The sequence below is a fragment of the Vipera berus genome (genome assembly GCF_964194415.1).
Source record: "Vipera berus genome assembly, chromosome: 4".
NCBI lineage: Eukaryota > Metazoa > Chordata > Lepidosauria > Squamata > Viperidae > Vipera > Vipera berus.
The window spans coordinates 123,464,593-123,480,243 of NC_138206.1; the positions used below are offsets into that span (position 1 = coordinate 123,464,593).

At 43.2% G+C, this 15,651-nt stretch overlaps 1 protein-coding gene across 1 annotated transcript; it reads left to right on the forward strand.

The window, feature by feature from the left end:
• Nucleotides 1-6,520: 6,520 nt before the first annotated feature.
• GDF2 (growth differentiation factor 2) lies at nucleotides 6,521-9,666 on the forward strand (the record flags this gene model as incomplete). The annotated part of the gene is made up of 2 exons (XM_081326418.1): nucleotides 6,521-6,860; nucleotides 8,593-9,666. 2 exons carry the CDS (start codon nucleotides 6,521-6,523, stop codon nucleotides 9,510-9,512), a joined length of 1,260 nt encoding a protein of 419 aa, XP_081182544.1. The 3' UTR covers nucleotides 9,513-9,666.
• Nucleotides 9,667-15,651: the final 5,985 nt, after the last annotated feature.

Here is a 15,651-nt window from a genome sequence, read left to right on the forward strand (position 1 = left end):
GGGGTGGGGGTACAGCATGATCCACTAGGGAAAAGTGGGTTGCAACGATGGGGGACCCGGGTGTTAACCCATCAAATAATAGACACAACCAGCATCAACCATCTGGTTTCCCCTCCGTGCATTTGCGGAAGCAAACAGGAGCAGCTCCAACAATATTTGTTCAGTATATTTATCTCCTCTGGCAGATTCAGCCCGCATCACCAGCCTCTGCCCAGAGAGCCACCAGGTACCTCGAGGAAAGCACATCCCTTCCCCCGTGCTTGTGTGAAAGCAGGTACTATTAGAAAAGGGACAAAAGCAGTCCTGCAGCTTACATGGCATTTCATTTCAAAAAGGATAATTATCAGAGACAATGTTTAGATTTTTCTTAGTGCTTCAAAAGATTTTACTTTGAAATAACTATCAGTGAAAATCTGTTTAGGACTTCTGCTGTGTGTCCAAACAGAAACTCTACAGAGATATTAAATGGCTTGCACATAGAACTAATCTGATTGATCGATTGATATTTATAGATTACTTCACATTTCTTAACTACCCATCTTCTTATACTGAAATCACAAGATTCATACTCTCACACGCCCTCCCCTCTGCTCAAATGCCAAAAAGGATCTTAACGCTTTTAATGTGCCCCTCACAAAAAGGGAACAGAGTCTGTCTAGCAGTCTGCAGCAGGGAAGCGCATTCCTCTTAATGCAATTTCAGTCTTGTCTGAGATCAGGAACCCCCACTTGTCAACAGGGCTGCACTCGCTCCACTATCTTGAAGCATGTCAAGTATGTGACAAAAATTCTCCAGCATTCTGGAATGTGGGAATACTTCTGCACTTGGGTTGTGGTCACCAACACCATTCAGTTCTAAACATACACAGGAAACTGCTCAGTCACCTGAACTGCAAGATGCGCAGCAAGTAAATTTGATAAATACATAAATAAGTGGTGTGAGTTGGAATCGCCTTTACAATCACGCAGTTGAGCATCTGAAGATAAGAAATAATTGAATAGCTTTAAGTTAGAACTAGAACTTGAAGTTAAAAACCGTTTGCCTTGAACTCAGCCTGGAGACGATGCTGGTGACCTCAGCATCACGAGGGGAGGGTCTGTGCACGTCGTACCTAAGTCAGGTCATGACCCGGTGACATCTGCATTACCTGGGGTTTCTTTACTTTGGTGATGTCACTGATTAAACAGACAAGTTGCTGCTAAAGTTGGCCTACGCTGCTGCTGCTGCTGCCAACGCCATGGCAGTGCAGAAACATGCAACCATCTGTTCTTTGCTTTCTTCCATTTGTCACTTCTTGATGTTAACGCAAAGCGATGCTGGGCCCAGGGAGCACTCCGTGCCTTTCCCTGTCACAGCACCTGGGGAGACAGTTCTTGCCAGACAATATTAAATTTCTTCTCACCCGGTCAGCTGTGCTCATTTCAGCATAAACTCTAGGATGAGGGACTGGAAGGAGCTGTGGAAAACAAGGGCTCTGTTGAATAAGTCCTGATTCTGTCATTTTGACTAATATGTGACTTTTCATAGCTTTTCACTGAATGTCAAGTCATTTCATTCAGAAATGCGTTAACATGCAGAGTAGGAAGCTACCTTCCTCACTCAGATCATTGCACTGTCACTGCCAACATTGCCTGCATCAGCAGCCGTCAAGGAGAGGACCTGTCCAGCTCTGCTGCTTGAAGTCGGTGGAAGAGGAGGCAGGACCCCTCTGAGAGGACCCCGTCAGACTCCCCTTGCACCAGCACCAGAGCTGCAGGATAGCCTTCCTCTCGTCCACCGGTTTCCTGCAGCTCCACTCCTTGATTCTCCACGGAGTGAGAAAGATGAGGCTGGTCATGTCACAGCATTTGACCTTCTCATGTTGACTAGGAAAGCCAGGCCCATGCGGGCCCTTTTTATCTGTGGTAGCTATGAACTGTGACATTGGGCAATAGTTGCACAGAGATGCTGTCAGAATATGGTCTGAGCATTTTAAACAACAACAAAAGAAAATGCATTTTGGGGAAAGTGGAGTCCTACAGAGAAACAGAAGAGAAGTGGATTCATCTCAGTCTCCAAGTCCTTTTGCTATTCACCAGTAGAATCTCCACCTTGTTTGGATTTAATGTCAGCTTGTCCCCACCCATCTAGCCCATTCAACTGCTTCTGTGGAGTTAGGTAGTAGGGCTGGACAGAGCTTGTTCTCAGAGGTCTATTCTGAATGACTTCGCCCTACAGTTTCTGGTAGAGGTGAAATGCCTTTGGGGACAAAGATACAAATTTGCAAGACATCAAAAGATGACAGGAACAAACAACTTGAAAGAAGACTAGTCTGTTACTATTCCAAGCATTCTTAATAGCTTTTTTAAAAAAATCAATTTACTTATCAGAGATCTTGAAATCCTGTTCGTGCAAATCCAATTCTAGTATCAGAAAGGAGAAATTGACAATGGGCCAACCACCTACATTGTTTGAAGTCTTCCGGCACCATCTTTTATGTGCCCCCTGAAGGAAGCACCAGAACCGCCACACAGCTATGACCCCTGGCCCATCACTGACAAGTGGTCCCGAAAGATGCCGAGGCCCATGAGGCTGAAACCAATAAGAATCTGGGAGGTCGAACAGGATCAGATTCCTCACCATCTATTTGCCAGAATAAATCACCTGCCCGAATGATTAAAGCAGTCCAAAATCCAAGTAAAGCACTGACTGAAATAGATCCAGACCATCAGCTATTCAAATGCAGCTGAATAGGCTGCCATTTCCACATAAATAGAAGATGTAAGGCTAGCGTATAATTGCAGTGGTTGTCCAGAACCACAAAGCGCTTTTCTGTGGTTTAATTGCCTTGTTTGATTGCCTGTGGAGGCCTTAATCATCTTCTGTAGCCATGAGCCCGGCAGAGGGGGAAGAAGGTTTAAGCCAAGGAGCCGAACAGCGGTGGCTGAGGTGCAAAGAGTAAGAGGAACGGAGAGCCTCCAACCATTCAGGCTTCCCTCACACGGGGTGCAGCTCCTCCTGCACTTGGCTGTTCTCCATTCTCTGGTAAAACGAGCCGCTCCCTGAGCCACGATGAAGAAAGAGCGAGGGATGAGGCCGCCCGTCCAGGCCATCTCTGGCTTCAGTAAAAGGGGTGGGGCTTAAACGGAACGGCCCGGAGATGAGGGAGGAAATTCTGGGACCATCGAGCGCCTGGATTGGACCGTTTTGACGAATCGATATGTCGATTATAGCTTATGTTTTACAGGTAATCCTTGACTTATGACCACAATTGAGCCCAAAATTTCTGTTGTTAAGTGAGACATTTGTTAAGTGAGTTTAGCTCCATTTTACACCTTTTTTGCCACAGTTGTATGAATCACTGCAGTTGTTAATTTAGTAACACAATTGTTCTGTGAATCTGACTTTACTTGTCAGAAGGTTACAAATGACCCCAGGACATGTAACGGTCATAAATATGAATCAGTTGCCAAGCATCAAAATTTTGATCACATGACCATGTGGATGCTGCAACGGTCGTAAGTGTGAAAAGCGGTCATAAGTCATTTTTTCCCACTGCCGTTGTAACTTCAATGGTCACTAAACAAACTTCTGTAAGTGGAGGACTACCTGTAACCTCACCTCCCTCTGAAATTCCCCAGCCCCAGAGGAAGGCCTGTGTTTGGGTGAGCCTCCCCTCTTTGGAGGGCTGTGCAGTTGTGTGCTGAGGCGGCCCTTCTCCTTCTGTCTGAAAAGGGGAGAAGCCCCCTCCTTCTCTCAGGGCTGGGGTGGTTGTATCTCATTATGGAACAAATTTCAGGCATTGTAAGCTACGGCAGCCCCCCCTCCCCTCCCCTCCCCTCCCAAAAATCATAATTAGCTGTCTTGAGGTCTCATAAAGGATGCAATATTTGTGAGTTCGTAATATAAATTCACACACAGGGCTGGTTCCTGCAAAAATCTCCCTTATAACTAGATAATTTAAATAATTTGTTGCAAGCAGCTGCAACAGTTTCTGAAGCTGGGGCTCTGATGAAACCATCCTCCACACTAAGGTCCCTCGGATGCTAACTGAGGGAAGCATGTTCCTCCAAAGCTGATCATTTGTCTTCATCATCTCTGACCATCCTTGAGTGCCCTGACAGGAATCTCTGTTTGGAAGATAATAGGAACCAGGATTGCTGAGAGGGAATCTAATGCCTCATCAGCCTTTGGGAGCAATTTGTATTCATTAATGTTCTCACAGATTAACTTTCACTCATTAATAGATGAGCGTGGTAGGCACCAGGGCTGTCCTGCTTGAGCTGCGTTGATAAATCAGCCCTGACTGTCATCAAAGACTAGTGGAACGGAAGCCTCACAGTCTGCCCATCGCCTCGTCTCCTTTCGTCGTCCTCGTGTTCTTTCCCACTGGCTGCTCGAAGCAGGTAGAGGGAAGATTTGGCTCTCAGTCCTAGAGGAGATCAACCCTGACTGCTCTTTAGAAGGCCAGATCCTGAAGCTGAAACTCAAATCCTTTGACCACCTAATGAGAAGGAAGGACTCACTGGAGAAGAGCCTAATGCTGGGAAAGATTGAGGGCAATAGAAGAAGGGGACGACAGAGAATGAGGTGGGTGGATGGAGTCACTGAAACAGTAGGCGTGAGCTTAAATGGACTCCAGAAGATGGTAGAGGACAGGAAGGCCTGGAGGAACGTTGTCCATAGGGTCGCGATGGGTCGGACACGACTTCGCAACTAACAACAAAAATCAGGCCCAGAGGTCGACAGGCGGTCTAAAGGAGCCCCTCGCACAAGAATTTGCAAAGGTCAGAGAACAAGTTGTTCTTCTAGGGATGTTCAAAGGTCAAACGAGTGAAGACCTTTTGGAAAAGAAATGGCAACCCATTCAAACATTTAATGTAATTCTTATAATAAATTGTCTATTTTTATTTATTTATTATCAGACTTCTATGGCGCCCATCTCACCAAGTGTATTGCTTTACAAAATGAAACATATGGCAGTGTGTGCTGGGTTTAATTTTAGGTGGTAGGCAATTAATAATCCTTGAATTATGGGGAAAAAGCAATATGTTGCTATTTGTTAAAACCAAAATAACTGTAATTTACAGTTTTGTAAATTACACTTTTGGGTCTGGTCTGATGACCTTCTCTGTTCATCCCAGAAAACAAATCAAAGGAAGGAACAACATCTGCAGGCATGGTCCTCTGTCTAATGGACCTTACCCCTGTTAAATAAAAATCAATATTTCTCACATACCTCGAGCATCCCAATCAACCAGTTTCCTGTCTCCCGTCATCTCTTTTGTCTTTTGTTAAAGTTAACACTGAGTGCTGACAGTTCCTCTGGAACTCACCCACCCAGGTGGGATATTGAGGGCCACTGGGAGGTCTCTCCTCCTGCTGCTCATGGCAGGGTCAGAGGAACACAGGGGCCCAGCCAAGGAAGGGCCAGCACAGGCCCTCCCCACAAGTAAACTTGAGAGCAAGGCAAAGGACAGTGGACAAAAGTTGCTGCTATTTGTCTCTATCCTGATTTTGCCCAAAATGTTTTTTTTTTCTTTTTAACATACCGGTTTTCCATGGTTTGTCAGACACTGAAAAATCCACTACACATAGAAGACCTGCCTCAGAAAAGATTCAAGCGTTCTTGAGCACAGATGTAAATGACCCAGAAGACCTTTTTGTTTTGGAGAACCCACAAGAACAGCATCCTTCCTCAAAGCATTTGTGTGTCCTGGGGCCCCACGCCAAGGAAATGCATGCAACGTTGCCTGTGATTGTGCAAAAGGGCCCATGCGCATGGTGCAAAATGGGAGAAGGAGGAGATATTTGAAAGGCCGTCCATATTTCAGCTCAGATTGTTGGGGTATGGGAGGCTGTCACTGGGTTAACTGTCTGGGCGCTCACAGTTCTGATTATGGAAGGAAGGCTGAAAAGGCAGCAGAGAGCCTTTGGTGTAAAAGCAATTGCAGTGGGAAGATAATGGGAAAAAATTCAGATATTTGCATAATGACGAGATTGTTGCGTCTTGTAACAGCAAACACAGAAACCTTCAACCTGGGTGACGTGTACATGAAGGCTAATCAAAATGAGTTCTTGTCCATTCTCATCCTGGTTTTGCCTGGTGTGGGAACTCAGGAAACAGTCTACCATATGCCTGCCCTGAAGAATCTTAAAATATGTATTGTTGCTGGCAAGGAAACGATAAAGGAACATAATTAGGCAATGATGACCCCAAAACAAACATAGATTCTTTCCTGGATGCCACAAGCCATCTGTGCTTGCCTGATGTTTATAGAATCTTCATTAGTGGAGAGCCTCAATAGATAAGAGGCTCAACTGGAACATCAATGGCTGAGATAAGGGCAAGTGCACAACCAATCTGAGGATTCACAAGGGGCTGGAAAAAAAAACAAACCACAAACCACACACAGCAGAAACACAGCTTTAGAAAGTGACAGGCCTTTTTTTAATTCACTGCATGTTCTTTAGACTTCATCAGACAAAACTTTGCTGTTCTGGATCATTTGTTTTCCCCCAGCCCTGGAAACTTAACAACATGTTATATTTTGGTGCCTGGACTCTTCTGTACACCATCCTTGTTGTCCTGCAAAGTGGAAGCCTCATGGGAAACCAACCCAGCTTACTCACAAAGGAGAATTCTCACAAATCTTCTGGTGAACTTGGAAATATGGAGGGAGAGGCCCATTTCGACTTTAAGGCTTTTCTGGAGAACCTGAAAGCTGATTTTTTAAGGAACTTGAACTTATCGGCAATACCTTCACAAGAAAAGCTCAAAGAGGAACCACCCCAGTTCATGATTGATTTATATAACAGATACAGCCAGGACAAGTCCTCCAGTCCCATTGCCAACGTTGTGCGCAGCTTCAGACCTGAAGGTATGAGTAGTTTTCAATGGGTAAGCTAGAGTTCTTTGAGGTGACAATTGGGATCCCAAGTTCCATTGGAACAAGGTTTTTTTATATTCTCCACTTGTTTTGTTTTATAATGTAAGATATAAAGAAGGACATTTTAAAAAAGAAAATTGAAAGCACAAATAAATTATCAATGTAATTTGCATCAGTTTCTCAGACCAATATTAGTACTTCTATAGTTCCTTTAAGGTGCAGGTATCTGCTAAAGCATACAGTGCAACTCTGAATAATCTCTGGGTATTCTAAAAATCTCAGGAACCATGAACATTTGTCAGTGTGTGTGTGTGTGTGTTTTGGAGGTCCCAAAATCAAAAGAAAACTCATGCCATTTCATTTCCTCCTGAACTCTATGTTCTCCTGAGCCAAAATTGTCCAGCTTTGATCATGACCCGATGCTTCGGGATCTTTCTCTTTAGTCTGGTTCAACTATACGTAGATCAGCCGCCTCCTTTTCAATATTGCTAGGTGGAGTAAAAGGTTTTCAGCTTTGCTCCAGATGGAAGAGGACTTTAAGTACTAAATTTCTAAAAAAAAAAAAGCTAGAACAAATGTTAGGATGGTACTATTTGGTTGTAACTGCTGTTTCAGAGGAGATTCAGAAACAGGTCAATTGACCTAAAGCCTAGGACAAAGGCAAGCAGGGTTTGAGAGCCCATCTCCCCAACAGAGAAGAAAGCGCCATTAATTATGTGCTTACTTCCTAATTTGTTTGGCTTCGTGGAAGAAGTCCCAACCCTGCTCATCACCAAAGGTTGGTCAACATGGAACTCTTCTGAAAGGCAGTTAATTAACCGATCAGTTAACACAGAGCCATCCAAGTGTTACAGGGGGTTTAAAAATATAATAAACATATAAGTAAGATTATATGGAAGATGAAAAAGTTGGCAAATCTCCCATTCCCCCTTAGATAATTGCCCCCTCCTTGTGACCCACCAACTCAAAGTCACAGATCAAATATCGAACACATCATCAACAAAAATACAAAACTCAACACTCACACATTTAGGCAAAGAAACCAGATAATGCCTCCAATCTCTTTTGATAAACATAGAACTGGAGCCCATATAAGGTTCTAAAGTTTCTAAGAAGACTTTAAGAGGATTTTTTTAAAATAAAAAGTCTACCCTCTTTAATCTGTTCCTTTTGCCTACAGCAGATTTTTAGGCTGATAACTTTCCCAGTTGATACTAATCATTTAACCAAAACAGTGCAAATCTCTTTTTAGACAGAGCAAGTCTAGTGAAATGTTCAGTGTTGTCTTAGAACCAAGGAAAGCCAAGTCTGAGCCCCATCCAGATGGTGTTGAATCTGTCTGAATATGCTTTTCCATAATAGTTAAAGTAGCTCTATTATGAGTCCTTCGGGAGAAGGGCGGTATACAAATAAAATTAATAAAATTAATAAATAATAATAATGAGTTAAAGCATAGCCGATACAATCAATTTACCATACTGTATGTGTGTGTCTATATATGTGTCTATAAATGTGTGCATATATATATATATATTTACCGTTCACTTGCATAGGCATAATTTAATTGCTTTACTTTGTTTCATATTAGCATTTTAGTAATATTGGTAATGAAATGTTGAAGTTTCAGCATTGGACATATTTCCTAATATTCAGGTTCACATTCCTTTCTGTGCTACAGAAAGTCAATTATCATTATAACAGTGTTTATCATTTTCTCCATCAGATATTTCTTCTCTCTCTTCACTGGAAATAAATCAGAAATACCTCTTGCTCTTCAACGTTTCCATCCCAGGGCATGAAGAAGTCACTAAAGCTGAGCTGAGGATCCACATGGCATGTCAGAAAGAGGCCGAGTGCTTTCCTCATGTTTATGGGAAAGTAGTAATTTATGACTTCCATGAAGGAGATAACTGGGAGGAAGCAGAGAGTGTAAAGAACTTCCTCGCCTCCAGAGAAATCCAGGGATGTGGCTGGGTGACATTTGATGTGTCCAGCACTGTGAAAAAATGGGTCAAGGCAGAAAAGACCAGGACTGTCAACCAGCTGGAAACCGCCATGAAGAGCTATGATCCGAGTGATTTCAACTGTGGGCATCTGAACATCAGTGTGGCTCCTGACTCAAACCATCTGCCCTCCCTGATAGTGTTTTCTAATGATCACGGCAAGAGGGTCAAAGCAAACCACGCAGAGCTCCAGGAAATGGTGGCACATGAACAGGAGGATGTGCTGAAGAGTTTAGCGAAGGACCACGCTGCCCACAGGCGGAATTTTTGGCCTGTCCACGGGACCCACCACTCCCTCTCAAGAAGCAAGCGAAGTACTGAGCAAAACCATTGCCGGAAAACAACCCTCCATGTGAATTTTAAAGAAATTGGCTGGAACTGGATCATTGCTCCTCCAGATTACGAGGCTTTTCAGTGTAAAGGGGGCTGCTTCTATCCTCTGACTGACAATGTCACCCCAACCAAGCATGCAATTGTCCAGACCTTGGTCCATTACAAAAACCCCAAGAAAGCTGTCAAGGCCTGTTGTGTTCCCACGAAGCTGGAGGCAATCTCCATGCTTTATAAAGATGAGGCCGGAACCCCCACCCTGAAATATGAATACGAAGGGATGAAAGTAGCCGAATGTGGCTGCCGGTAGTACGAGAGGACCTCGCATTCATAATTTAAACATAAAGTTGTGAGTGCAGCCCTTTCTCCCTGAATTTCTCATAGAATGGCACTTGTTGTAAATCAGTGACTAAGAATGGCATCATTAATTTCTAGACCGAATCTATCTTACCTACATAGCTCTTTCTCCCCCTGCAATATTTCCTTTATATACTTACTGTATATTTTTAGGAAAATATCATTAAAAAACCTCTATCTGTGTCCATCAACTGTACTGTAAATATTTGTGGGGTCTTATTGACTGCAGGAGCTATTTCCAGGAGATGAACCACTGATGACCGCATGCGTGGTTGCAGGAGATCTTTTGACTATTGTGCCAATAGCACGTATGTTTACAGAACTGTAGGTTTTTTTCTCCAACCCCCAAAGGGTGGGTGTTTTTTCACATTTCCATCATAGAGAAATTATTTAGAAGGAAAGCATCATGAAATACTTTTCTATAGTGTAATTATTTTCCAAGTAGTGAAAAAAATGTTTTAAAATAATATTGAAATCTGACTACTATAAAGATTAATAAAGTACAATATGCAGTATGGAAACAACTTTGATACATGAAATGCACTCTGGGCACTTCCTTTATCCCAAATTGACTCCAATTTGTTATCTCTATTCTAAAACTCACCATAGATTTGGAAGGACTGGCATCTGTGACATTCCCCACCCTCACCCACCTGCCATAGAGAGGACACCAGAAGTAGGTAGAAAAGAAGGAAGTTAGGATAGGACTCCAGACAAGTTGTTGTTTCATGGAATAAACCTTCTCTAGATTGTGAGATTCAGCACTGTAAAATGTCATATTTTTCAACTATGAATTTTGGTTGGGTCAAAAAGGTACAAAGAATAGGAGTAACCAGGCCCCAAAGATGCCAGGGCTGGGTAAGAAGGGACCCAACACCCAGAGTCCCTAAAAATACTCAAAAGAAATGAATAAAATAACACTAAATAACTATTTTAGAGAAAGGGCTAGTCCATTGTCATAAGGAGAGAAATAAACAAAAGAAATGGAAGCTTTATGAGTGTAACTTGTCACATTTACCTCAAATATGAGCACTTCTAAAAGAAGCATTAAAGGACCAGCACCAAATATGCATGTTAACTGAGCGATTTGCTCCACAGAACAGTTTTTGTGGTCTCCAGAAATGAAAGAGAAGTCGTATAAACTTTGTTGGGGAGAAAAGGCCTTTATTAATCATCTAAAGTCCCATCTGAAAAAAGTATAAGATCTCCCTGGCCATCAGGGTCTTCTGCTCTGCCCAGACGAGTACGGAAAGCAGCAATTCCATCCACTGAATCCCTCTCACACACACAGCCAGGCCATGGAAAGCTTAAGAGATGGGATTTAAAGAACAGATATTTGAGAGCCCCAACGTTATCAGCATTACCAATCTAGGTTGGCCCAAACATGCTGCTAGAAGACACACCACCGTGATGGGCTGCAAAACACCTGACATCACCATGTGACAGCCAAGTTATTTGCATCCGGCATTTCTTTGCTGCTATCTAGTAGTCACTTGGATTTTTGCAGGTCAGGTAATCCTGGAAGGGATCTCCATCTCAGCTCTTTCCTTCTGGTGCTTTCCTTTGGCTAAGCAGCCAGTATCTCCTCATGTCCATCTGGCCTCTATTTTTACCTACCTACTTGAGTGATCATATACAGAACTACATGACTTTCGCAGAGGGACAGAATCCTTTATCTCTATTCTCCACAAAGCCTTGACCTTCTGAATATTTTGAGCCTTTCCGTAGATAAACCTGTGGCTCATCAGTTAAACTGCCTTGAGAGGCCCTCACGAGAGGCCCGTTTACCAATAAAGGGAGAATATTTGCAGCTCAGGGCTGACATGAGGGGTCCTTGGTGCTCTCAGAGCTCAGCTGGTTTCCTTGCCATTGACGTTTCATTGGCAACATCATGAGGGCTAGTGACAATAGCAATGCTGATGATGTTCCCTGGTTGGCAAATAGCAAGGAAAAAAGCTAAGCTCAGAGAGCCCCAAGGAGCCTCCTGGCCCATTTACTCTCCCTTTTTACCTGCTCACTGAAAGGGAGTGAATGTGTCAATAGACGGAAACAGGAGAGCTGAGCAAGCTCAAGTCCTTCTTTTATTTATTAATTTCAATTTCATTTGATGCCCTGCCTTCCATCCCCCATGACGCTTTGGGCTTCTTACAGTCAAGAAAATGTAAAATAAATGTAAAAGAAGTTCAATACTTTAAAATGTCACATATCAGCCAATACAGGAGCCCTATTAAAATGGGTCCAAATTATCAATAACTTCTGGAATGTGCTGGAATTGAGCATAAATCTGGAATTGAGAGTGTCCCCACCTTTTCCACCAGTGTATTTGAGGCAAGCCTGTCATTTTTCAGCTTGAAGTCTCTAGCATTCTTTTATGTAGTGGGGAAAGAGTGATGTTCCCTTCATACATCTTGTCCACATCACTGAGAAGAATCCAAAATAGTACATTAAAATTACATTAATATGATTGTTCAAAGAAAAATCTTCATCAGGATCCAGTCCAAGGCAGGAATAAACAAAATGGAGACTGCTTTAGAAAGAAGGTTATTGTTTATTTAGTCGCCAGAAACTTCAGTGGCAGCAGCATGTTTCTGGGGTGGCTGACCACATGGAGCTGGGAGTGGTGGGTTTTTATATCTTCTTGGGCTTTTGTGTTTGGAGTTGTTCTTGTGGCATGAACTTTGACCTGAGCTTTTGAATGTGTCATTTTGGTATTCTGGTGGTGGTGTCAGGATCCACCCCCATCCACATCTTAGGAAAGAAAAACTCTTGGAGACAGAATTGTCCAAAAGGAACTTTTACTAAAACATGATGGCTAGTGGGAAATCTAGACAGGATCTGAAAACTGTGTTACAGGTTGGTACTTTTAAAGTGTCCCCGAGTAAAAAACCCTCCCCTCAGTCCATTTGGTTAGTCCCGGATCAATTAAGGTTTCCTTCTTCCCTTTCAGATTCTAATCGGAGATACAAACCAGATCTCTCCCTGCCTCCCTTTCTTTGTTCTTCTCAGTTCAAAGGTTTTTCCCCTGGTCTAATGACGGCCTCCAGGCAGGCTGAAATAAACACCCTTGCAACAAATGGATAGGGATGGCCAATTAACATCTTTTCTTCTCCTCCGTGGGAATGGCAGAATCCAGTGAGGGATGTAATATTTTAGAACATACAGATAGAGTTTTATGAATGGGATATAAATGGATTCTGACAATCTGCTCCCCTTAAAAAAAAGATAGGTCCATCTGTAGAGGAAATAAAACATAAATGTTAGCCCGGTTTGTTCGGATATTCTGTATGAAACCTCTTAAGCAACTTTGGTGCTTTAACATGGTGTTTACTGACCCACTCATTTTCTGAGGAGGGGAGGTGTTTCCAAGCTACTAGATACTGAATTGCTCCATGGTGTTTCCTGAAATCTAGAATTTCCTTCACCTCAAAGTGTTGTTCTCCTTCCACCATGATGGGAGGTGGTGGTGGGGGTTTTATTTGTAGGGGTGACTGTTGTTCTCTTTTTAGTAAACTGCAGTGGAAAATTGGGTGTATCTGTCTAAGATTTTTAGGTAGTCCTAATTCAACTGTTACTGGGTTTATGATTCTTTTAATGGGAAAAGGTCCAATATATTTTGGTCCAAGTTTTTTACAGGGTTGTAGTGATTTAAGGTATTTTGTGGATAAATATACCATCTCTCCCACCCTGAATGGTATGGGATCTACTCTTTTTTTGTCCCCCTTTGTCTTGTAGGCTTGTCTAACTTCATCTAAAGCTTTCCTAACGATTGTTTTGTAATTGAGCAATCCACTCTTTCAGTTCGGGAATTACCGGTTCGGTTGGGGTTAGTTCTGGCATGGGGTTGAAACTTTGACCAGTAACTACTTGAAAAGGAGTGTAACCTGTGCTGGAGTGGACTGCATTATTATATGCCACTTCTGCGAAAGGCAGTAGGTCCGTCCAGTTTGTTTGCTGGAAATTAATAAAGCATCTTAAATATTGCTCAAGCACTGAGTTAGCCTTTTCACATTGACAGTTCGATTGAGGGTGATGACTAGATGTCAGTCCTTGGGTGGTTCCTAAAAGGGATAAATATTCTTTCCAAAATGCTGACGTAAATTGCACCCCTCTATCAGATATGATGCGTTGTGGTGCCCCATGCAATCTGTAAATATGCTGTACAAAAAGTTTTGCTAAAACTTTTGCGGTAGGGATCTTTGGGCAAGGTATGAAATGCACTTGTTTAGAGAACAGATTTGTGACAGTCCAGACTACCATGTTCCCGTTGCTTTCTGGTAGTTCCACTATAAAATCCATGGCTATTTCTTTCCATGGGGCTGAGGGGTTCGCCACCAGTTGTAACAGTCCTGGTGATTTCCCTTGCAGCCTCTTGGCCTGTTACTGTCTTTTGACCTTAAAGTACCGTCCAGACTTCACCTGACCACACCTTCTCTGCTGTAATATTCTTCTACATGCAAAATAAAGGTATTTCAGATGAACCAGGTTCTTTACGAGTTCACTATCTGGAAAGGGCCATTAAATGTGACTAAATTCGCTTAAACAGACAGCGCAAGTGTCTTAACAAGGAATTAAATCACGATCACAACGTGTTTCGATCCAGAATAGTCAAAAGACAGTAACAGGATTACTCTCCGCATGGCTTGTGTTCAGATGTTACAATGGAGGATGGAACACAAGGGAACAAGGAGAAGGAGGAAGTCCAACCCAGAAGGGGTGGATCCTAGTACAGCATCATGAGCAGGATAGGAAATACATCACAAAGGGGAAGGTACTGTCAGACCCAATTAGCATATTATAATTTCCCAAGAACAGCCACATGGTGGCAGCACACACACACACCCCTTCATTTTCAACAAGTTTGTGAGGGGTAGGGCTATTTGGGCAAATGAAGGGATGAATTGGCGATAGAAATTTGCAAATCCCAGGAAACTTTGCAATTGCTTCCGTGTGCGGGGGGGGGGTGCCCATTCTAATACTGACCTGACTTTCCCAGGGTCCATTTCGATGCCCTCTGGGGATATGCGATACCCCAGATTGTCTATTCTTTCCTGGTGGAATTCACATTTCGATAGTTTAGCATATAGGTGGGCAGCCCGCAACTTTTTCAGGACTGCTCTGACTAGGTTGATATGTTCCTCTTTGGTCTCAGTGAAGATAAGGATATCATCTAGGTAAACCAGGACCCCCTTATATAGGTGCTCTCTTAACACGTCATTAATTAATTACATAAATACTGCGGGGGCCCCTTGCAGTCCAAATGGCAGTACTTTGAACTGGTAGCAACCCATTGGGCAATTGAATGTAGTCTTCCATTCATCTCCTTCCTTAATCCTAATGCAGTAATATGCTTCCCTCAGGTCTAGTTTAGTAAAAATCCTTCCTTTTGATAGGTGGGATAGCATATCCTTCATTAGGGGTAGGGGGTACAGATTACATTCACTAATTGTGTTCAAATTTCTATAATCCACACACAAGTGAAAAGAACCGTTCTTCTTCTCCCTGAGCAGGACTGGGGCGGCCACTTTGGGTTTGGCAAGCTCAATAAATCCTCTTTCTAAGTTTTTCTTTATGAATCTTTCCATCTCTGCCATTTCCTTTGGGCTCATGGCATACATCCTGGGCTTTGGGAGTTTTGCCCCGGGTTTGAATTCTATAGCACAGTCTGTGGGGTGGTGGTGGGGAAGCTCATCTGTCCGTTCCTCACTGAAAACTTCAGCAAGGTCCCTGTATTCCTCCGGTATTTCTGGTAACCCCTTCTCTTCCCCCACCGATGCTGAATCCTCTCTTTGGGTTGAGGGGGTGCTTTGGGGGTTTAAGCTCCTAGGCTTCCCCTCTGGGAAGTTGAGTTCTGCTGTCCTCCAATTTATCCGGGGGTTCCATTTCTTCAGCCATTCCAGTCCTAAAATCATTGGGCATTCCATGCCTGGGGCCACTACAAACGTTATGTCTTCCTCATGAGACCCCAGGGATAGGTGAATTGGTAAAGTGGCTAGGGTAGCTGCCCCCCCTGCTATTGACCCATCTAATTGGCTAAAGGAGATTGGTTGTTTTAGTCTCCTCACTGGGATGCTCAATCTCCCCACCAGCGTCAG